We start from the raw sequence: 24,807 nt of genomic DNA on the forward strand, positions 1-24,807 counted from the left end.
GCACCAGATAGAGCACAAGAAATGTGGTGAGCCATCTGTTGACATGACAAGTTATCAAAACACAGATTTGTCGAAACCAGGGGAGGTATTCGGCAAACATTAAAAAAAATCCACAGAAACAGTGATAATGCAAAGTAGATGTGACACAACAGACGTTGGAGCTCCAACTTGGACCATTTGAGGTGGTGCAACATGGAGTCAGTGGCAAATAATGCAGATCTTTTATACATGTCCTGTACATTTACAAGTCTCTCTAAGAAAAAATGAAAATGCATCTATTCCATCATGGAAACAGTATCAACTTAACCAAATCAACAAAGTCTGAAGTTGTAGCAAGACATCATCATCATCCTTTTGAATTTAGTGGAAAACAATAAATGCACTTCTGCTTTAAGAGCAGGCTTAAAAACATAGCCTTGGTGTAAACAGAGGCTTCAATCTACAATTTTTCAGCTTCGAACATCATATTTGGAGAAGGGCAAAGCATATGATTCATTCACCTTGACTTTGTTGTATTCATTTTAAGACAGCAAAAGTTACAATTGACAATGTTTTTCCGCACGTTAAACCGAAGCAAAACAAACAAGAGAACGCGGTATCCTACTGCCATTAAGAACAATGCCAATAAGTTTCCCCACTTTGCATTTCTGGAAGGAGAAATGTCGTAAGAAGCATGAACAGCTTGTACACCAGAAATAGCCCTGACCTGGCCAACGGCAAAAGAAGTTCCAACATACTCGTTCTCGAGGAGGCCCTGCACATTATTGAATATCCTTATATACCTCTCATTGAATTTCCTATAGAACAAAAAAAAAGGTATAATCATTAAAATTTGAGACACGGTGATTACATGCCTCGATAGCATAAGTGTGGAAGGCAACATAGGACAGAGGGCACTTCCAAACTGGTCCCGGCAAAGCGTCTGCTATCTTCAAATATCCTGCCACAAGCATCATCATGACCTAGGAAACAAACCCCATGTCAGATTTTATATCATGTTTAAGGTTTCAGACTTCCTATGCTGCAATAACAGCAAGGTAGACCATGTCCTTCACTATGATAGTACTTCAACACTAGAGAACATGAGATAGAGTGTGCTTTCATTAGAATTGTATAAAAGTACTAAGATTATGTATAGCATGTATAGCCACTTACATGTATAAAAACCAAAGTCAAAATGCATTTGAAAGTTTCAAGCCAGATAAGGGCAACAACCATCATAAATGCTTCATTTGCTAATAGGCACATGAATACATTCAGAATGAAGTACATCAACAAGCTGAACTCGTTCCTCATCCCAACCAGGAAATAGAATATCAGGGCTGTGGTAATAGATACGAGGAACAGGAATGGAATGCTGGATAACAGATGCCCAAGTAGGAAAACTACTGGTCCAGAATGTTCATTTGATTCCTCATGGGTGAATATCTGCAAAACATTAACGGATAGATTACAAATCTATGGTATAGTCAGTTAAAAGAACTGTAACCAGATCAGGCATCATCTACCAGAGTATCACGTCTAAGTTCTACATGATGTAAACAAGAATCAGAGACTATGTCCAACAAACTTTGTGATCCATAGACCTAAAAGAACAAAATGTTTGCCAGATTCTCCCAAATCAATAGCTTATTTTTTAACTATCAACAAAGCAATGAAAAAAAATCAAATCTTACCTACTGTTATAAGTAAAAATATTTTTATTCTGGACTCAATCATTCAAAGGATGGACGTGTGCTCTAACAACCATGACATAAAACAATGAGTAATGTTGATGAAATAAAAATCAGGAGTTAAACAAGATATTTATCTAATTAATTTACCACCAGAACAAATTAACTTGAGTAGAGAGCATTTAAATAATGATCAAGTTTAACTTTACAGTGATGAATAGATGAAAAGGATAAGGACTGGCATCTTTCATCCAACCACAAATGACTAGTGATTGCCCTGAAACAAGAAATCACATTCAATAGTCCTGACCTATAATTACTGCAAACTGTTTTGGGGATCTTCAGCAAGAGAAAGAAGCTCGTATTGTCTAGAAGCTGGAGCAGGACCAGACTCAGTGGAACAATGGACCAAAAGAAGACCACGGTCTTGCTGATTGCTAGTCCTATATTTCACAAACTCATTTGCTAGCTTGAAGACAACATACATTGTCTTACATTTAGATAGGGATACAGACAGGTTATATTGCGAACGCACTCACACACAAAAAAACCACAATTGTCTGAGACATTAAAAGATGACACTCGTTCATAAAAAGTTTGGCAGTTACCTTGATTTCATTTATATGAGCAGGCAATCCAGCTACACTGAGCAATAATATAAATGATACAAAGGAGAACACTGCAGCAACTCTTACCTGCAAGTAAACAAATTAGAATAAGACCTAGCATATTAAGTCTGGCATCATGAATGCATACAAATAATTGCACTTAAAACAAGAAATAAAAAGGAATGATTTCCAACAAATGCTTTCTTAATTTGATCCCAGGATCCTAGACTGAAACTAAACTAATTTATAAGCAAATAATCAAAGCTAAGACTTGGCAGATTCACATGAATAAAATTCCATATACTGCACTTCAAAGTCAAGGGTACCATGCCAGAGCTCCATATCTAATGACACTCCCAATAAGATTAAGACATAATAAACATATCCTGTGATACTGTGATAACACAAACATGGTCTTAAGAATTATTTTCATTAGTTGAAAATGTTATACAGTTTGGTGATATGTACAAGGCATATGTAGTTAATTCATCAGTATTGCAATAGCCAAAACTGATCCAATCAAATAACTTATCAAAGAAGTTTTTGCGCTAATCCCAAGGGAGATGGGGAATGAGAGGAAAGAAGCAAGTGGAGATGAGGAGGGAAAAGGGTGAAGTTGGAAGCTAATTTTATATAGTTAATATGATATCCAGTGTGGATTAAAACTCAAATAATCAATCATGATTTGTGAAATTATAATGTAAAAGGTTCCACAAATAATTTGCAAGTATTAGGATACACTCACCGTTACAGATGACAAAGAATCTCCACTGTTGGAAAATATAGTACCTATGGAAAGCGTGAGAAGCAAATATAAAACAAAGCGGATCCAAAAATACTTCCATTCCCTTGACATAATCAATAATGACCTCCATGTTAACACTGCAATGCGTGTGGCACAACTAGCCTTGCCCTTACTTTTAAGATAAGGTCCTCCCTGCGGCATAAGTTGGACAGAATTTGTTAATATTTCAGTATAGCTGTGTTAGAAGAAACAGACAATCTATGAGATTGTTACTGTAGCTTTGCATGACTAATCGTCAAATATGCTTGGAGTTATGTATGATTTTTAGTTGCATTGAAGATTAATGTGCTGATTTATTCTACCAAAAATGTCACATCTGTCCATAAGATAGTAAAATTGGTTATCTAGTAATAATTAATTTTCCTAATAACTGATTATGCCATGAAATTAATCTCAACCTAAGGGTCTCCTTAAAGAAGATTGCCATTTGTAAATTTTCATTGGAAAGTATATGGAATACTTGGAGCAAATATTCTTGAAACTTGGCCCACTGTCTTCACTCTAAAAGGATCACACAGGCTTCTGGTGACAAGAAGCAAACAGGTGATCATATTTGTGCATTTTTCAGCTCATCAGGTGGAAATGCAAGTTCAAGAAAGAGGATGAGGGATATAAGGAATCAAGTGTTCATCATCAGGGACATGGCATGGTTAAAAAATGTGCATCAACTGTTGCCAGATAAGACAAAAAGAATGAAGGAGACTGCATAGCAGGGAAAAATGAGATTTAACAAAAATAGGTCTGGGAGACTACAGTTGGTATAGAACATGATGGCTTCATCAACTGCAAAAGAGAGAAGAATCACAACGGTTGGTAGTGACATGAAGGCTGCATTAAATGCAAAAGTCGGAAGCTTATGATAAAAAAGCGCTGATGATGTCAATACACCACAAGGGTGGTTGAAGGAACAGATAGAAGATACAGGAAAAGAACCACTGAAACAGCCTAAAAGAGATGGTAAAAAAGAGCTGAAAGGAAAGGAAGTCCAAAGAGATCACAATTAGATCAACTAGGCAAAAAGAGGAAGGGCAGATTTAACCCACAATAGAAGTTGAAAGAAATGATTTGCATCAATAAACGACTGATTCACTGATTTCTCACGGGTTAAAGCGATTATTTAGAGCTCTGCACGGTTGACCACCCAATACAAAGTTGGTGCCAGATCACCATTCACATGAGTCAAAACAATGGTCCCTACTGATTTTAAAGCTTTGCTTAAAGCAGCTACAGAAACCTATCCAGTTTGGACTGTCTCCTGGAGCCTTGTCTCTTAAATATTATTTTTTCTCTTACTAATTAAAATCATTGCAACAAGGAAAAGAAAAGCAGCATCAGAACTCAGAAGACTAATGCGATAGTTGTAGCCACAAAATAAGAAAATTAAACTTACAAGTTGCACCGTATGCCCCTGCCAGACAAAAAAACAGATATGTGGGTTGTGGACAATATATTATATGTCTCATCAACAAGATTTAATCAAAGATTTATGTTTTAACCTTTTGTTATGCTCCTTGAAAACATATTGTTTCATATTTACTACTGTGAACAGCTTAAGCATCTACAAACCGTGTAGAAAGATAGTTAAGAAATCAAAATATAAAGGCAGAAACAAGTGTAAAGACAAATAAAGAGTTTGGAATGTGCACCTTATCGATCAGTTTCACAATCATAGATTCAACAGCAGCAGAATCAGCTGATGATTTATAAGTAGCTTCAAGTGTTCGAATAGCGACGGCTGTATCCATGTTTACTGATGAGAGATCACTATTATCCTCCTGTTAGTAGTGTTCACAAGCAATTACATGGTGCTGAAAGACAAATAGATAGTGTATATAAGCCATCTCCGGACTTCTAAAAGCAGAACTCAACAATGTTACCTGTAAATTCTTGCACATTGCTATTATCCTATCAAAATCAGTGTTGATTGCTCGCAGAAAGTGATCTGAGGGACTTTGCATAATTGGGCAAGGAAACCCTGCATTAGAAAAATGCTGCAGAGCAAACAGAGTTGATTCTTTGGGCCATGATGTGAAATAACAAGTTACCCATGCACCTTCAAGTTTCATAAAATAATCAACCTAAATTAGAAGTACTCACCTGCAAACAAGCCAATGTCTCTCCAAAGAATAGTGTGTTTCCATTTGAGAGTAAACAAATTCTATCAAAGAGGCCAAAAACTTCCGTGCTACTCTGATACATTGTGAAAATAAGAGTGCAGCCAGTGCTTGCGAGTTTCTTTAATGTAACCATTAACAGAAGAGCTGATACACTGAAAGAAAATGCATTCAGCAAATAAACAAAACCACAGGAAATTTTTTATCACATATTGTAGATCCTTAGAAAGTACTGTATGGAACCTGTCAAGATGATAAAGTGGTTCATCAATAAACAAAACATGTGGCCTCATTACAAGCTCCCGAGCAATACTAACACGTCTTCTTTCTCCACTAGGAAGACTCTTAGTGTAACAATGGCCACCAATGAGTGAGTCTGCAAAATCTCCCAGAGACATAGCTGATATGGCATCCTCAATAAAGCTCTTCTTTTGAAAGAAGAAACCAGGAAGTTGCAGAAGCGCCGAGTAATATAGCATCTCACGCACGGTTAGTGATTCGATCAACATATCATCCCTATCAACATAACCCTGCAAATGTTTGGTTAAGTATAGGGCATACAAGAAAGCAGCACATGTATGGAATGTCTGTGTCGTATCTGATTGAATAAAAAAAACAAATTCCAGGCATATGACACAATAAAGCATGAAAAGAAATGGATGATGCCAAAACCTCAGCAACAAGGGTAAAAAATCTTGAGTTCCCAGATGGCTCAATATGACATAAGTTTCTAGTATAACTCTTAAACCAAAATCTCATCGTCATCTGTAGGTGTAGTTGTGTACTGTGAAATTAGTGCGTCCAAGGGAGGCAGCTCGTCTGGTTTTTTAAAAATGGAAGAAATGAATAGAAGAAATGCCCCAGCAACTGCAGAATAAATATCTGTTGAGACATCCTAGTGGTCAATGTATTGTTGCATAAGTAATGGGTCTCGGGTTCGAGTCATCTTGTACACTGTTTAATATTAAATAAAAGATTCTTTCTATTTAAATAACAGCAGAATAAATGACTATACCACCACATGGAATATGGCAGAAGTCCCCCAGATGAATTTAAAGCTCAGAAATACAAATAAAAGATCATTAGATACTGAACTGGCTTCTATGATACAAAAAGAAGTAATTGGATACACCAAATAAAATGTTGTCATTTTCACATCACATGTACATAAATTTTATTGCTTATTCATTTGAAATGAGAAAAGGCTTGTCGGTAACTCTGACACCACAGAAGCATTACAATGTTTAATAATGGAGAGAAAGCCAGGATTTAATACATGAGCAAGAGAAATCTACTTAAATGATGGTTACATGGGTCATAAGATATGCATGTTTTTTTTTAAGGATATAGATTGTGCTTTAGAAACAAAAACTTCCAACGATCGTATTTAGTATCTGATGGCATTCATAAATAAGCATATCTAACAAATGTCTGACAACTTAATAGTTACGTTGACATTTCATGTACCACAAATCTTCAGACAAGCCTCATGCACACATGAAATATCATGTAAAGCAATCAAACGCACAACACAATGACGATGTCTAAACTCTTTTACAACTTATGTCAAAGTTGTACTACCTTTGAAGATATACTCCTTTTTTTTTCCTTTCTATGTTCCTCTAATTGCTACACAGCATTAATCATCATAAACTATTCTTGATTTTATTTGGCAATCTCTGCAAATTAAGATCGATTTATATCCTAAAATAATGCTTCAAACAATTAGAAGACGATTAGAACAATCAAATGATCATCATAAACATTTGAATACATTTTCATGTTTAACCAGTCCTGCCGACAGGATCTCATCAATCATTTGTGGGTTACAGAACACCACAAACAGGTTAATTAAACCCTCAAGATATAAATGCTAATGGAATTTAGAAGTTATCAGTAAACACTCATTTTGTAGAAAAGATGACAAAAATGTACAGTACACAGTACAGGATCATCAATTTCCACAACAGAAGCACGAAGCACAGTATCAAATTTCCCTGGGACTGGTATGTATAGGACTGTATTTATCAATCTGGGTATTATTGTTGTCTTTTCAGTACACACCATCCCCCCCCACCCCGCCCCCCCCAAAAAAAAAAAATCCCAATTCGTCTCACATCACATGCCACCGCCGCACAGCCACCCAACTACTACGGGCCTCCTCTTTTCCTCTTCTTCTTCTCCTCCTCCCTGCTTCCCACTTCTCGGTGCCAAATGGTATTTCGACATAGTCCAGTACTGAGATTGTTAACCATGGTATGGAGACCTCACTTAAGCAACATTCATATCATCCCATGTCAAATCCTGTATCAACTGTGAGACATTCGAGCCCTTAGATTCTGGTATTTTGTTTGAAGAAATTTTGAGAAAATGGGATAATACAGAATAGTGGAAAGCATGAAAAAGATGACCATGGCAGGCCCAATATAAGGTGGCAAACTACATGGTGAATTCCTTGCAAGCAATGATATAATTCAACCACAGATAAATGTAGCATAAATGCGAACAAAGCATCAAAAGAATACATTACTCATCCACAGATAAATGTGGCATCTAGTCTACAATTCCATGAAACCATTTCAAATAACAGATAGTGATAACATGACCAATGCATAAAGTTGAACTACCAGGCCAGCACTTTAATAGTGCTGGTCATAGCACTATTTAAAAAAGTATCACAGAACATAAACTTCATACCCAGGAAGACAAATAATAATGCAAATGGGTCTATCTGGTAGAGTACAATATTTTTAATGTAACACCACTGAGACACTACAGCTTGTTGCTGTTCATAGTGTCAAAATCTGTCACAAGAGTCTTCAGTGTGGAAGCATAAATAAAAACTAAAGAGAAAATAAAAATATAGGGCTCTTAACAATGATGTTCACCATAACAATTATTATGAAGGTAAAGGGACATTTTCTCTGAGAAGTTACCAAAACAAAGTGGCAGCTAGTTCACATCACTAAATTCTGTATTCAAAAAGATGATTGCTTCAACTAAATAAAACTATTAGAAGGTCAGGCTCCAGCATAGAGGTAAAAGTAGTTATTATAGTGTATAACTTTCGGAATCTTGAACAGACTTAATATGCAAAAAATGAGCGACTAACTGATCACTTACATATGAACCGTATGGCATGCATGATTTCACCCCATTCACAAAAACCTCACCATACATTCTTGCTGGATCTTGCAGTTTACCTAAAAGGAGAATACAAATAGAAATATCTATCATGAAGTCTCAGAAGCAGCAGCGGCGACAAGTTTAAGAGAACTGCTTATTTCAACATTTTTGCTAGAGATTCTTTTAGCCGATGAATCTTTTACTAATAATTAATAAGGTTCACCACTGTATTAACCCTTTTTTTTTTTTGAGAAAACAAACTTCAACATCAGTTTTGAGTCTTTGGACACAAACCTGCAATGGACCTAAGCAATGTAGACTTCCCAGATCGTGCAGGCCCCATTATAACAGTAAGTGTGCCTGGCAGAGCATATCCATTTGAACTTTTCACAACCTTATCTGAGTACTTCCCCTTTTCATTTAATGTAACAGTCAATTCCTTCCATACTATAGATGCCCCTGCAATCTTCCTTGCAGTAACAGATGTTGAAGCCTCAGGCAAGGATGGAGATGGTAGCGAACCACTGTTAATCTTTGACAAGGATGGAGAGGCTGTAGCAGTTGCAATATGGATTGAGTCACCAACTTCCTCTAGGTGTGCATCAATCTCTGTGTCATCCCAGTCTGGTGAATCCTCGAACGAGATAGGTTGCCTCAGAGTACCAGGTTTCCTCAGGTAGAAGAATGCACCTGCTGGTGGTCTGCCAATCGGACTACTTGCCGAAGACGAAGATGACCTATAGTTATCTGAATAAGACTGTATCTCTTCCATTTCCTTTTGTCCTTAACAGATTTTAAAATATCAATCCATCAGAAGATATCGCCATGCTCTGAAAGGTATTATTATATGGTTTTCGAACAAAGAACTTTCTTTGTGCATAATTCCACAACTTCATCATCCAACTAATTTCATGCATATATATTTCTTATAGTTCTCATCTCTAGCAAGGATTCTTGCCTGACCTGCACACAGTTCAGAATCTTCAGATAAAAATTAAGGAAGGTGAAAACCAACTAGCATTCATTAAAACCAATTCATCTTTGGAAAAATGCAAACAGTAATTCATTAAATTTCACTAATGTTAGTATCAACCTAGCGTAAACCACTCCATTTGTGTTGCAATCATGTGTACGCAGAATATACATATAAAAGATAGAACTTGAGCTCTTCGCATCCAATAGGTGATGTTGTCTAAGAAAAAACTAACAAATTTAGAAATACGTAACTTTAACGATAATAAGAGCAACGTTTTTACCATTTCCAATACCTCGACAACACTGACAAGAAAAACAACATACAGGTCGAAATACCATTACCTGAAGACCTGCTTGAAACTTGAGATTTTGAATCACAACCAAAGCTACATATTACAACAACCAAACTATACAACAGAAAGACCACCATCTTCTTTCAACCCTCGAGAAAAAAAACAATGGATTTTCTTCAAGAATACTCCAAGAAAGCAAACAACCCTCATTTGAGCTACCTACCACTCAAAACCCTTAAACCCTAGAAGAACCCAAAGGGCAAAACGGAAACAGAAAACACCGGCCCACCAAATTACCTCGACATCCCACCAACATCCGACCAACCACTACAACTATCGCTAGAGAAAGTTCCGGATCGCTGAGAGAAATAGACACACTCAAAGAACCACTCAAGAGGAAGCAACCGAAGCAGCAGAGCACACTACCTGACAAGATCCTCGATTGACAGGATCTGCGACGAGAACGAAGGCCGAACAGAGAATCAAGTGCCACGACCGCAATAAATGGCCACGCAAAGAGGGATCTCGGCAAAGAAACTCATCGGAACACCTCGATCCGAGCGAGAAGACACTTCTCAGGGGGAGATATAAAAAAAAATGACAGATATCTTTTTCTTATTTATTTATTTATTTCCCGCTTTTTCGGTGACTCTACGACGGGCGTCACACGGTCCTCCCGAACACTTTAATTAAAGAGGACCAGCGGATAAAAACAATGGAGTTTTGCGACTTCGAGGGAGTTCGGTGGCGTGGTAACCTGGTGATTTTAAAGTGGCTTTGGGTGCGGCACTTCTTTGGAGGGAATCATGTTTGTCTGGGGCCTTGTCTTTTTCTTACTGTAGCATATATATATATATATATATATATATATATATATATATATATATATATATATATATATATATATACCAAATGATGAGCTAACTAGCCTATCAACTTCGTTTGGTCTAAACTACTGATCAAATTTTAATCTTATCCACTTTTGATATGGGACTAATCAAGGGTATTATATTAGCTATCACAATCTCGCTTATAATTCACATGGTATTATTTATATTTTAGTAGACATGGAGTACTATTAGATCTATTTTAATGTTAGAAATTACATCATCAATAATTTTAGATGGAGTTAGTAACAGTAGTTTTATATAGGTCTAATTATATGACCCTATTAACATCGTATTTCTTTTAATTCTGAAAATTAAAATAAATAATATTATTTACTATTATAACATCATCAATTGAAATAAATAATATTCATTTTATTTTTAACGTTGAAATTATCTTTTTTTGATAAAATTATTGATAATAAAAGAGATATTGAAACTATATTTTTATTTATCATTTTCGCACTTAACTAATAATATTAGGATGAATATGATTATTTATTTTATTTTTAAAATTATATATATAGTTTTTTCTTAGAAAAGCCCAAAAAAATAGTTTTTTTCAGGAATTCACTAATATTATGATTACATAAATTATTAATAAAAAATCTTAAATATGTTCATGAAGGGGGGATATATTGATTTTTGATAAATACAATATATACCCCCCTTCATGAATATTTTTGAGGTTTTTTTATAGATAATTTATGTAATCATAATATTTAATGGGCCGTTATTACGTGGTGTATGGTTTCACTAACATCATCTATTTCATTAGAAAATATTCATATTTTATATATTTCTTAAAATTTACTCATCTTTTGTTTTTCTTAAATAATACCTTAATTTTAAAATACCCAAAATACTCCTAAAATTTTTTTTGTCAAATTATTCTCGCTCATGAACTATTACAGTACTATAATTTTAAGTTTATAGTTAATTTAGTTAAAATTAGAAGTTCATTTAAAAATTTACCATGTTTTCGAATTAGTTTATAGTATTTTTATTATGTTGATGAAAATATTATAACAAGTCAAAACACCATATAAGTGGGAAAAAAATTATAAGATAATTTTTTAAAAAAATAAAAAAAAAATTTAAGGAAGAATAAAAAGAAAAATACTGATAAAAATATTTAAAATATAAATATGTTCTAGAAAAATCACCTTAGCAAAATTGCACAAACTCATTTCAACAGTTGAATTTTTATTTTTTATTTTTAGGGGGTTTCTATAGGGGTTTTTTCTTAGAGTTACTGTTAAAAAAGATTATTTATAAAAAAAAATATATGATTATTTATAGAGCTTCTAAACCCTAATTGATGATAGGACGGGGTGTTGGGATCGGAACTAATTGGCACATCATCACGAGCACACATCAGTTGACTTAGAATTGGGATCCACACCGGACGCTGCTCGGCCTGTGGGTTGACAGCGGCGTCTGCCGCTGCACGCTTATTCCGCGGATCCTTCCAAATCACGGCAGCATACAAGGCGCCGGGAAACCTGCGCGAGATGTTAGCGACGTGGGGGCTGCTCGCGAGGACAAGGCCAAATCAAGATTCCGAGATCAGTCGATTTGGACGGCTGCGATCTCTAGATCAATGGTTACGGGTTCGGTCACGTGTCGTTGGATCTATCCAACTCGGCTTTCATCAGATTCGAATAGGATTTACGGATAGATTGGGATCATTCAATCAGTTCTCTGTTCACAGGTAAATTACGGTGGCATGAAAACAATGATTCACACTCGTCTGCAAAGATTTCAAACATAAGAACACGAGACAAACATTGTGATAGAGAACACCTCAGGCACAACAAAGTTTCCCTTGCATTGTGATAAGAGAACACCTCAGTTTAATATATTGTCTAAAGCCAAGCAGAACCAATTAATGACAACAAGAGAACACCTCAGTTTAATAGTCTGTCTAAAGCCAAGCAGAACCAATTAATGACAACAAGAACAAGATTCTCTCTAAAACTAAGCTAATGGGTTTAAGATGCTGGTAAAAATAAAAATGAAGAGATCCCCAACCATGGTTTCAAACATCGAATCGATCCAAGATAAACTGGTGTCAGATGGTATGGATCAGTATTGTTGAGTACACTGATACCATACCGGTCCGCTAAATGTCTAAAACCGATATCAGGTCAAGATTTTAAAACCTTTATCTCGAGAATCTAAGGGGAAAAAAAAAAAGTTTTCCATGGTGAGAAAACACAACTAATTTCGAGCCAAAAACAAGTCCAGAAAACAACAAGTTTATGTTCTTATCACAACGTTTGCTAAATATCTTGAATGGTTCCAGCAAGATAGTTGGATATGCCAACCATTTACAGACTGGTAGTATGTACAGTGATACATAGATGATATATGGATTAATTGGTAGAGGAAGTGCAGAAACTCAATTGCCATTAAATAAATGCAATTGGCAGACCTCTCAAATAAGCAAGTCAAGATAAGCTTCTAAACCTTGGCTTTGGAGGCACTTCCTCAGCTTGCCTAGCGCCTGGCTCTCTAGCTGCCGAACCCTCTCTTTCGAAAGGCCATACATGGCACCAATCTCCGAGAGAGACTTCTGTTCGCTGCAACGGATCCCAAACCGGTACTGAATTATAACCCTCTCCCTCGGTTTCAATATATTTAGAAGATTGCGTACGTGCTGCCTCATCATCTGCTTGGCTATGACAAGATCAGGAATCTCAATCTTGGGGTCTGCTACTGTTTCCTGGTGGCATCAGAACCATTAGAAATTAAGTAAACATTAAATAAGAACAAGAAAAGAAACAAAATTTCTCCTGATATGATGTACAAAATCAAGCTTAGAGATCCATTCATCAAGAAAATCATATTGAAACTCGAAGTAGTGGCCAAAATCCTAAAAATTTAATCAGACCTTACCTCAGAATCAGATTGTGAATCTTCCATTCTATTAACGTCGATCCCTTAAAATTGAAAGATTGTTTTTGTTGTATTCCAGGAGTTATGGAGAATTCTTTTTGATAAGTTTTGAAGAGAGTATACATATAGGGAAGCATGCCAATATCTAAATCAAAATTATTTACACAAGACATGAACTAGAATTTGATAAAGTTGTCAGAAAGTAGCCAAAATAATGCATATCCTATCAGACATTGTTGCCCCAGAACCTGTTTATACCTTCTCCATTCCAATGGATATGTCCCAAGGAAAGAGTTCATTATTCTCAAAAGACATGGAGGAATAACTGCATTTTTTGTGGACGGGGTTGAGGAACACTTGTTTGGATAAGGTTTAAAAGGAGAGCATGTTTACATGGAACAAGTCTGAACATGGTGTCAACAGCATGTGCAATAAGATATAAACTAGCAATGAACGAAATTACGAGAAGCATTGGAGAAGCTGAGCTAGAAAATGCAACCTTCAATTAGAATGCTTAGTGAGCGTGGATTTCCAAACTAAGAAGACAAACCAAATACATGGAACAAGGCTTACCGGTGACACAATGAGCAAGAACGAAGACCTACATATTTACAGATGCATAATACATACATGTAAATCGTGGAGACATTGTAAACTTCTAATATTTACATATACATCTAAACATGCACACATAAATATCAAATTACACTCAGATGATTCCGTTTGTGAGATGTATGATACTGTGTTTATTAACCTACCTGAAAAGTGACATCCTGATCTAACCAAGGACGCCTTTGAATTGAAATTGGATATCTAGAGTTCAATAACAAAATTTCCAACTTCTGAACAGTGATGCCAACACGTTTTGCTATCTCTTCATTTGTTGGGAGAAGGCCTTCTTGAATGCACAATCTCCTTGCTTCTCTTATGCTTTTCAATCGTGCAAAAGCATTTTCCTGCAACAACCAAACATGATAAGAGAACGGCACAGCATTGATGAGATACCATTTTTCAGATGACACTATGCAAAATTGCAAATAATGCAATGGTTTAGCTTCAGCTATAACATCTCCACGCTTCAACATGAAAAGAATAGAGATAAGAATACTTTAGATCTAGTTATGTCAGCTGACAGCAATGTGCTTTATTGCATACGAGAGATTCATTTAGCATGGCAATTGGAAATAACAGTGTTAGAAGCAAGATAAAGCATCATAGTGGGAAGCAAAGATAAATGATTTAGATCATTGAACTTTCAGCTTGAACTAATGTCAAGGTTCCAAGTAAACTAAAAAATATGACGAGGAAGCCAAAACTCAACTGGTAACCGAATGGTTCGAGAGTTTTTAAATATGGCCTTCTTGATCGATTGCCTTATCCACCAATATGCATAAGTTGGAAATCTGCATCCAGCTCTTGGCTTGAACTTCTCTAAGCTCTTCATAAGGCCCCTGCTTCCCTCCTATAATAATACAAACTTTTTGACACAATGAAGAGTAGTAGGAATGTTCCGTGAAACAAAATGGAATGCACTTTAGATATACAACTGGGATATAGAATTATGTGATGGTAGAATGAAGCAGAAACCAGAATTAAGGTAGATTTTATAGAATTGTCTTTTAAATGAACTTCAGCAGGTGTAAAAATACAACATTGATCAAATACTATTCCCCTGGTGCCAGGTACCTATTTGTATCACATGAATTACATATGGAAGTTTTCAGTTAGTTATAGAATATTTTACCCAAAAAATTTGCAATATGAAACAACTTTCAAAGAAGGAACAAAGCAGTTATATAACATGCTACAGCCTACAAGCAACTCTCGGATGGGAGAAAGGACATCAATTTTAACAAATCATGAGAAAAACATGTATCAACCGTTAAATTGTGTTAAGCATGAACATGTAAACAATCCAAGTCAACCTGCAGCAAATCCTGAATATTAAGGCCCTTCCCTTCATATTGTCTCGCAACATGTACCACAAGACGAAAATTAGCATAAATCATCTTTTCTCGGTTGCGTCTCCCAGAAGAAAGGCAGGACTGTAAATCTTGGCAGCTCATTCCAACTGCTTGAGCCCACTCCGCCAATGTTGGTTCACGGTCAAATTGTGACTGAAGTCTTTCTTTAACTTTTTCCAATCTCATAAGATCCTGTTCATAGTAAAAAATCAAAAAACATATGGATATGATCAGTGACCCCCTTATGCCAACTAAGTATAAAGGAAGCTTGCAAACAAAGATAGACATAACACATGCCTCTATCTTAACAAATAAATCCTTTTCTTCTTTAACTGTCAACAGTTGTTTTGTCTCAGGACCCCACAAGAATAACCTGAGGGGGTCATTGGAGTCAAGCCTTTTATCTATCTTCTTGCTTTGATTGATGGTCATTGAACTGGCACCATGGTGTACAAAATTGTTTGGATTCTTGGAGACCTTACGTTTCTTGGATCGCCTCTCCAATAGCTTTCTTGATCTAACAGTTGTTTCTTCTTTAAAAAAAGTATCATCGTTTGATCCTTCATCAAAACTGATTAAGAGAACTCTTAGAAATTGAAAAACATTGATACATAAAACAATTCCAAGTGTCAAGAAATGAAGGTGAGCATCTGATCAATAAGAAACACACCCTAAAAAGTTTGATTTATCAACTTCAATTCCCAAAATATTTGATTGTTCCACCAAAGATGCTGCTATTTTTGAGGCAATCATAGCCTTTTTAGCAAGGGCAAGAACATCGGCTGGTGTGATGCAGTCTTTAGTATTTTCAACTTGCATAGCACTGCTGTCTCCACTTACACAGGTACTGGTTTCTTCTGGACCTACAGAGACTGGTAACGATTGCTTTTCCTCATCAAGAGGAGGGAATCTGGAAGAGATATCAGAAAGAAGTTCGAGAATAAAAAAAACAGTACTCAGAAAATTGTCAAATAAATGTTGCTCGACGAAAAAAAGTAAGCCAGATTATCTTACGGATACCATAAACTGGGCTGATAAGACAACTGGCATTCGAGATATCTCAAGTATTGGTTAAATTCATGCTTTTCTCTCTCTTCAGAACATGATCTGCCAGCCTCTGTTAACCACTTATCTGGTGTTGCCTTCGAAATTAAAAGATCAAATAATCATCAATAGAGAGGAAATTGATGTGAGCAACACATCAAATATAGTTTCTGCTTATAATTGACTAGAGTCATCCCTTCACAATACTCCACCAATAGAATGATAAAAGTACTCCAAAATACCATACATGACAAAATACTCCTTCCTTCAACCAGAAAAGGCATCGCATGCATGAGAGTAAAACTGAATGAAGCATGATAGTAAGTAAAATGAGAATTCCATGTGTATTGGCCATGGATTTAGATCCTAGTGTCAGACATGACCACTGTCTTAATTAAGGATATATGAGTTTAGGATATAGGACCAAATTAAACAATGTTTTCATTTAAAGATGAGATTTAAAATGATAATCTATATAAATCTTTTAATATTTTGTATTAAGAAAAAGAATTAACAATCTCTAATTTTTTTAAAGAAATATTTTATTTTTAAGAACATAAATTTACTTAAATATTATTTACTTAATTTTCATATATTTTAAGCTCTTTTCTATTTTTCCCTTTTCCTTTCTTTTTGTTCTCTTCTATTCTCCTCTATTTATTTATCAGTAAACCAATAGATTTGTTGAGATAAGTTTTAAGATAAACTAAGTCACCTCTCTCCACCATTCCCCTCCCCCTCCTCTCCCTTTCTTCCTTGCTCTTGGTGTGTGTGCATACATATTCATGGTTCAATTCAAATATAACATAGTACCCGGAAGCCTACCTGCACAGATTTTTCAACCTTATTGAGATGGTTAGTTTTGAGATCATCACATTGTTCCTTTGAAAGAACTGATGCGGTTATGTGATGCACCACTTGTGTGGCTGGTACATGGATCATCGGCTGACTTGCTTGATCAAGGAGCATTGGAACTGCAAAAACAATATCAGCAAAAGGAACATATTTCGAAGTTGCACAAAAATCAAAGGTTCAACCCTATAAGAAAACTGAATATAAATCAGAGCTATTAGAGATTCTAAGGTGGTTGAGTTCCCCTGATGCTTGGACTGGTGGTTAAGTTTGGCCTCTTATGCTGGCTGACAAACAAAGTCTCCATTTGGTACATAAATCATGTCACCAAGAGCACCAGAAATAATTTTGTCGTGCAAATACTAATCCCTTGGTGTTAGATTCCTTTCATTTGCTCTTTAGCCAACTCACTACACATACAGCATTATTTGTCCTTCTAGGGAAGCTTTAATGATACAGAAAAACAGAAGATTTGTGGTAGTTGCTGCCCGCTACAACTAATGACAGCTAAAATGCCATATGAAAAGAGACCAGGCCAAAAAGTAAGTTCCAATGGAAGTTCTCAATTTTTATGCCTTAACTAATAAAATGAACGCACAATTACAGGTCTTCTTGTGAGGACCAGACTCGTGTGTATATTCATGGCAGGTAAGTATAGAGTCCTGTGTCTACACCTGAACCCATCGGCGGCGACACCTATAGGATCCCAAAAGGTCCTAAGAGGAAAACAAGCAAACACCTTACAGGCACTTCAGTGCAACCGACATGATTTCACTACATACCACCGAAAACGACCAGAAAAATAAAGTCCCCCCAAAGGAGTGATATTTGTACCAATAAGAAGGGTTCCACTCACCGGAATTGGAGTAGGGAGTTCTGAGGTAATTTTTGGGAACCATGGGAATCGGGACAGGTGAGAGGAGACTTCGACAAGCTTTCATCGCGAGAACTGCTCGGGTGAGGCCGTCCGCACTGCTGCGGGCCTATCTCTTTTTATCGCTTGCTTGGAGGAGCAAGAGGCAACGAGAGAGGACACGCGAGCAGTGGAATAGGAGGATGAGAGGCGTGAAACGGAAGAGCGACGGAGGGAGGCGGCCCAAAAGAGCGGTATAGAACGGGACAAAACAACAAATCTACGAGATATTTGTTCCGAGTGAGGATGAGGTTCGTAGCGCCAGCAAGTGGGAAGGGAAGAAAGCCACCAGACTTCAATAAATAAATAAATATTTTATATTTATATTTATTTATTTATAACCCTATAAAATCAAACAAATTAATTTTCATTAGCTAACATGAATGCAATGACATAAAAAATTTAATTGACATTAATATCACTTCATATAATATATAAATTTATTTTTTATAAATTAATATAACTTCACATTTATCACTATAAATTAGAATATTCAGACTTATTCAAACTCACTTATAGCGATTAATGAAAGAGAGGGAGGGAGGTTCATCGAGCACCTTGAGGGCTAAGAGTAACACCCACAGCATTAGTGAGCTTCTTGATGTCGGACCGGAGAGACGACCTCGAGCTCTGATCGAAGGCGATGTTTTATCCCTTAAATTCTAAAATTTAAATATTACATGTATATATATATATATATATTCTTCTTAATATATATTTTTATCAACTTTTTAATATCTGTCTAATCAACTCAAGCGAAGTACTTATTATCAAGAAAAAACATTATCGATTTTTTTTTCAGCCGTACGTGGTAGTCCAAACCTATGTACATAGAAATATCCAATGTATTTTCAATATGGAAATATTATACTATCGAATTTAGTTCGAGATAAAAGTATTATACTCTTGATGTAAAAATAATACACTCTCGATGTGGAAATATTACGCTATCAAGATGAATTCAAGATAAAAGTATTATACTTCCTGTATGAAAGTATTATATTATTAATGTGTCACATGTTATCAAAGAAAAATATCATTACTGTTTTTGTCAGCTCGATGTGGTGGCTAAGACCCATATGTATAGAAATATTCCATATGCCTTCGACATGGAGATATTATACTCTCGAGTTGAGTTCGAGATAGAAATATTACGCTTTTAATGTGAAAAATATCATACTATCGTTATGAAAATATTACGCTATCAAAGTGAATTCGAGATAAAAGTATTGTACACCCGAGATAGAAGTATTACACTTCTCATGTGGAAATGTTATACTCTTAATGTGTCACCCGTGAAAAACTAAAGTCAGGTAGGGCTTTATGATCCGATCCCTTTAATACTTAAATTAGTAAACTGAGATTTTCAAACGTAGGTTAGAGTAATTGTTGGTAATGAGTTAACTTTCTCTTTATTTAAGATAAGTTTTTATAGTTTTGAAGAAAGAGAAGAAATTTATGATTATTTTCTTTTGTTACAAAGAAGGATAAGATGATTTATGATTATCATCCTTATCATAAAAAAATATTTCTCTTTATTATCATAATAAACGAGAAAAAATTTAGGTATTGCATGATGATCGTGTGTTAACTGTTAATAAATTTTTTATCAATACTAATAGTCATAATTATTTTATAAATCTAAAATGATAAAAAATCAAATAACTAAAGATATATTTTATTATTTTAATAATTATTTAACTCCCGTACTTTTCTAACTTTTTATATAAATATTAATTGAGTTCCAACACGGACATTAATTATTAGAAGGGTATATAAAAATCCCATATATATATATATATATATTGTGAATTGAACGTTTTTTAAGATACCTTTCTAATCGAATTTTTTTACTGAAAAGGAATCAATTAAAAACTACATAAAATATGGAAATAAACGCGATGCATCTAATTCAAATAAGAGAATTCGAGTGCCTTCCTTCGTCGTCTACACGGACATGTCGTCAACCATGCTGTCTCCCACGACTTATATGGTGGCATCATCTTCTAATGCCAAACATTGTGATCAACATACATTTGGTATTTAATCTCTTCTTTCGATTGTAATTTGCTCAGCTCCACTAATCCAAATGAAAAAAGGCAAAATGATAAGCCTTTATTGGGGCGGGAAACAAAAACAGAGAGAGCGAGAGGGGAGGCGTTGCCTACGATTGGCGATTCAGTCCCAGTCTTCGTCGCGGAGCATGTCATCCTCTTCCTCTCTGGGTGGCCTCACCACCAACACCACCGTCCCCAACGCCTCCTTCACTCCCTTTCCCATCAGCTTCCCCCCTCTCTCCACCCCCAAACCCTTCCCCCTCCTCTCCTCCTCGCCGCCCACCAAGTAGTATCCGTCCTCAGCTCCCACTTCCCGTCTCCGCCGGTCCGCCACCACCAGCACCGCCTCCTCCCAACCCCTGCTTCCCCTCCACGGCAGCACCCTCCCGTCCACGAACTCCACCGCCACCCCATTCCCCGCCGCCACCACCGGCCCCCACCCTGGCAGCACCACCCACCTCGCCCACCCCCGCTCCGCCGCCATCACCCCCAGCTCTCCCTCCGCCCTGCACCGCCCCGGCGCCGCTGCTATCCCCTCCTCCCCCTCCTCCGCCCGGCACACCGGTAGCAGCACCACTGTCGACGCCTCAGCTACCTCCCCGTACCTCAGTCGAACCACCGGCACCGTCACCCTCAGCTCCTCCGCCTCTTCGCCGGCCGCCACGGCTCCTCCTTCGCCTTGGCGGGACGCCCGCTCGATCTCCTCCTCGATCCGCTTCCTCGCCTCGTCCGTCTCCGCCGCCTCCACCGCCCGATCGAGCGACGCCATCCGCTCGGCAGGGGACATCGTCTCCCGGCTGAGGCGGAAGTGGGTGTAGGCGAGGCAGTCACCCGGGGAGGCGGCAGAGAAGCGGTCCCAGCCAACGTCCCCCCTGCGGCGGGGGAAGTCCTTCATGGCCCGCGCCAGCTCCTGGGCCGCCTTTGGATCGAGGCGGTGCTCGATGACGCGGTAGGCGGCGGCGGCGCGCTGGGCGGCGTTGAGGAGGCGGAGCTCGTAGAGGAGGTCGGCGCCACCGCCAGCGTCGAAGAACGCGAGCAACTCGGGGTCGAAGGAGGATGAGACGAGGGAGTCGCGGACCTGCACGGCGACGATGAGGCGGTTCTGGTCGACGCCGGAGATGCCGGTGACCTCCTCGATGGAGGGCGGGGTGAAGCCGTCGTGGCCGAGGCTGGAGATGAGCGGGGCGTACTCGTGCCACAATCCGAGGCGATCGCGGAGGATCTCGAGCCGCTCGGCGGTGCCCAGGGAGCGGTACTTGGCCGGCAGCGGGGAGGGCGGGGGGCGAAAGGGCTGGTACACCTGCTCGCCTGGCGGCGGAGGGTACGGCGGCGGGGTGGGCAGCATGGAGGCGTAGACCCGGCCGCACCGGCGGGGAGACGCCGGCTTCGGAAGAGAGAGGCGGCGGCGGAGGATCAAACTGGGACGGGAGGTGGCGACGAGGAGGGGTACATGCTTGGCCTTGAGAGTGGTCGCCACTGAGAGCAGTGCCATGGACAGGCGACGGGGGAAGCGAGGAGGTGAAGGGAGAGGGAAGAGGGAGCGAGTGGTGTTGGCGAGGGAGAAGGGGGCTTATCTGCTGTTCGTTTTGTGTGATGGGCTCTGCAGAGGACAATTTTAGGCCGTCGATTTAGCCCCCGCCCAACATTTGAACGGTCGTGATTTCCATTGGACGCCCCAGTAAAGCAACGTCGCTCTCTTTCAACCTCATGACTCACCGAAATGGAGACATGGAGGCAATGGTAACTCCAAGCAGAACCCCCTTCCCACCCTTTCTCTCTTCCCAACTCAAACCCATCCCAAAACCTACTCTTCATCTCCACTCTCCAATCCCATCTCCACCACCAAAAGATGCCACCGCCACCGCCACCGCCACCGCCACCGCCACCGCCTTCACCTTGCAACAGACTAAAGAGATCCATGCCCACATTATCCGAACACAATTCCGACCAACGAATATCCTGCCTGCTCAATCCAGTCCTCAAGCCCAGCTTAATTTTCTCATCACTTCTTACATCAAGAACAACACACCGTCCGCCGCACTGAATCTCTACGCCCACATGCGGGAGACTGCGGCCAGCCCCGATAACTTCACCGTCCCCTCAGTTCTCAAGGCCTGCGCGCAGCTCTCGAGTCTCCGACAAGGAATGGAAATCCATGGGTTTGTCATAAAGGCCGGATTCCATTGGGATGTCTTCGTACATAATTCCTTGATGCAGATGTACTCGGAATGTGGATCCTTGGGGTTTGCTACGAAGTTGTTCGATGAAATGCCTGATAGAGATGTGGTCTCGTGGAGCACTATGATAAGGAGCTATGCATGGTGTAAGTTGTTTGACGAAGCCATTGAACTCGTCAGAGAGATGCTCCTGTCAGGCATAAGGCCTAGTGAAGTAGCAATAATTAACATGCTTAATCTCTTTGCCGATGTTGGAGAGTTTACAAAGGGCCGACCTGTGCATACTTATTTGATAAAAAACAGTGCTAGGGAATCACCTAGTGTTAATGCTACCACTGCCCTGATTGATATGTACGTCAAGTGTGGAAGTATTTCTGCAGCAAGAAGAGTCTTTGACAGGATGGAGGAAAAGAGCACTGCATCATGGGCTGCCATGATAGCTGGTTTCATTCGTAGCAGAGATATGGGAACTGCGATGGAGCTGCTTATCGAGATGCGGCATAATCATGTATTCCCCAATGAGATCACGATGCTGAGCTTGGTGATTGAGTGTGGATCGATTGGCAATTTAGAATTGGGCAAATGGCTTCATGCCTACATACTTCGAAATGGATTCAAGATGTCGGTAGCTTTGGGCACTGCCTTGGTCGATATGTACTGCAAGTGCCGTGATTTGTGGAGTGCAAGAGAAATGTTTGATCTCATGGATGGGAAGGACATTGCAGTGTGGACTGCCATGATTGCAGGATATGCGCACACCAATTGCATCAAAGAAGCCTTTGATCTCTTCACCCAGATGAAAGATGCAAATATAAAGCCAAATGAAATAACCATGGTGAACCTCCTCTCTTTATGTTCCGAGGCTGGGGCTCTCGACCGAGGAAGGTGGATTCATGCTTGTATTGACAAGCAAGGAATAGAGATGAATGTTGTGCTCACCACTTCATTGGTAGACATGTATGCCAAATGCGGGGATATCAATGCAGCATATGCAGTATTCACTCAAACTACTGATAGAGATGTGTGCATGTGGAATGCAATGATTAACGGACTCGCCATGAATGGGTATGGAGAGGAAACTATCAGTCTTTTTATGGAGATGGAGAAGGTGGGTGTTAGACCAAACAATGTCACTTTCATTGGAGTATTGCGTGCATGTAGCCACTCAGGACTAGTAGAAGAGGGAAAGCAGTTCTTTAGTTGCATGGAACATGATTATGGATTGGTTCCAAAAGTCGAACATTATGGATGCATGGTTGATCTTCTCGGTCGAGCTGGACACCTCGATGAGGCACATGAATTGATACGCAGAATGCCTAATGAACCAAATGTGATAATATGGGGGGCACTTCTTGCTGCATGTAAAGTTCATAAGAATCCGAAATTGGGGGAACTGGCAGCAAAGGAGCTTCTCAAGCTTGAACCCCATAGTAGTGGCTACAATATACTTCTCTCAAACATCTATGCAATTGATCGGAGATGGAGCGAGGTTGCAGAAGTAAGGAAATCGATGAAGCATACGGGAATTAAGAAGATGCCTGGGATGACCGCGATTGAGGTAAATGGAGTGGTTCATGAGTTTGTGATGGGTGATGCTTCACACCCACAGAGCAAGAAGATCCAAGCAATGCTCTCAGAAATGCAGGAGAAGCTCAAACGGGCAGGACATGTTGCTGATACTTCAGGCGTATATCTTAACATAGACGAGGAAGAGAAGGAAACAGTGCTCAACTATCATAGTGAGAAATTAGCCATGGCATTTGGTCTTATCAGTACCCCACCACGGACACCAATTCGAATTGTGAAAAACCTTAGGGTTTGTGATGACTGTCATGCTGCTACTAAGCTTCTCACTCAGATATATGGCAGGGTGATTATTGTACGTGATCGAAACCGCTTCCACCGGTTCTGTGAAGGATCATGTTCTTGCCAAGACTATTGGTAGGTGGTAGTGATATTATTTAGAGAAATTCATCAATGTCAAGAAGCAATTTTTTATCTACTGATTAATACTATAATTGACTTTTGTCTAGAATTGCATGCGCTTAAATTAAGTCCACTATATTTCACATTAGTTTTAGTATAGTCTGTACATTTTTGACTGACAATATATTTCAAAATAAATAATTGTTTAGTATGTTCTGGTCAGCCCAATGTGATTTGGACTTGTATGCGTAGGATTATTTAAGGTGAAAATATCGAACTTCTGAGATCTTATTTACACAAAAATCGAGGTTGGAAGAGATTTCTTGATTCGATCCCTTTGATGTTCAAGTTAATAACCCGATGTATATGAGTGATGATACGAGCGGTAAAAAAGATGATCATCCATTTTTTTATCGAAGATAAACTTTTATATATGATCGGATTAGAATATTCTTTGAAATAATTTTAGAGGAGGTAGTCTCTAATTGTCTC

The 24,807-nt window shown here is 38.6% G+C and overlaps 4 protein-coding genes across 5 annotated transcripts; 1 reads left to right on the forward strand and 3 right to left on the reverse strand.

The window, feature by feature from the left end:
• Window positions 1-488: 488 nt before the first annotated feature.
• Window positions 489-9,278, reverse strand: LOC135626542 (ABC transporter G family member 3-like). Of its 2 annotated transcripts, none has more exons than XM_065131933.1 (11): window positions 8,621-9,278; window positions 8,324-8,403; window positions 5,444-5,730; window positions 5,184-5,355; window positions 4,964-5,077; window positions 4,733-4,861; window positions 3,027-3,218; window positions 2,282-2,368; window positions 1,156-1,428; window positions 855-962; window positions 489-754 (listed from the first exon to the last, which is right to left on the reverse strand). In XM_065131933.1, the coding sequence occupies exons 1-11, from the start codon at window positions 9,096-9,098 to the stop codon at window positions 497-499; spliced, it is 2,178 nt and encodes a 725-aa protein (XP_064988005.1). In that variant the 5' UTR covers window positions 9,099-9,278; the 3' UTR covers window positions 489-496. The 2 variants fall into 2 exon arrangements, with proteins under 2 accessions (XP_064988005.1, XP_064988006.1); XM_065131934.1 differs by having other exon boundaries at window positions 851-962; window positions 8,621-9,247.
• Window positions 9,279-12,730: 3,452 nt separating this feature from the next.
• On the reverse strand, window positions 12,731-18,401 carry LOC135626543 (RNA polymerase sigma factor sigF, chloroplastic-like). The gene is made up of 9 exons (XM_065131935.1): window positions 18,099-18,401; window positions 17,216-17,364; window positions 16,361-16,488; window positions 16,017-16,256; window positions 15,644-15,917; window positions 15,308-15,538; window positions 14,704-14,844; window positions 14,141-14,338; window positions 12,731-13,209 (listed from the first exon to the last, which is right to left on the reverse strand). Exons 1-9 carry the CDS (start codon window positions 18,181-18,183, stop codon window positions 12,922-12,924), a joined length of 1,734 nt encoding a protein of 577 aa, XP_064988007.1. The 5' UTR covers window positions 18,184-18,401; the 3' UTR covers window positions 12,731-12,921.
• A 1,844-nt stretch (window positions 18,402-20,245) lies between these two features.
• Window positions 20,246-21,780, reverse strand: LOC135626545 (rubisco accumulation factor 1, chloroplastic-like). The gene has a single exon (XM_065131937.1). It carries the CDS (start codon window positions 21,702-21,704, stop codon window positions 20,334-20,336), a length of 1,371 nt encoding a protein of 456 aa, XP_064988009.1. The 5' UTR covers window positions 21,705-21,780; the 3' UTR covers window positions 20,246-20,333.
• LOC135626544 (pentatricopeptide repeat-containing protein At4g21065-like) lies at window positions 21,776-24,526 on the forward strand. The gene has a single exon (XM_065131936.1). It carries the CDS (start codon window positions 21,920-21,922, stop codon window positions 24,332-24,334), a length of 2,415 nt encoding a protein of 804 aa, XP_064988008.1. The 5' UTR covers window positions 21,776-21,919; the 3' UTR covers window positions 24,335-24,526.
• Window positions 24,527-24,807: the final 281 nt, after the last annotated feature.

This window comes from Musa acuminata, chromosome BXJ2-11 (assembly GCF_036884655.1).
Source record: "Musa acuminata AAA Group cultivar baxijiao chromosome BXJ2-11, Cavendish_Baxijiao_AAA, whole genome shotgun sequence".
NCBI lineage: Eukaryota > Viridiplantae > Streptophyta > Magnoliopsida > Zingiberales > Musaceae > Musa > Musa acuminata.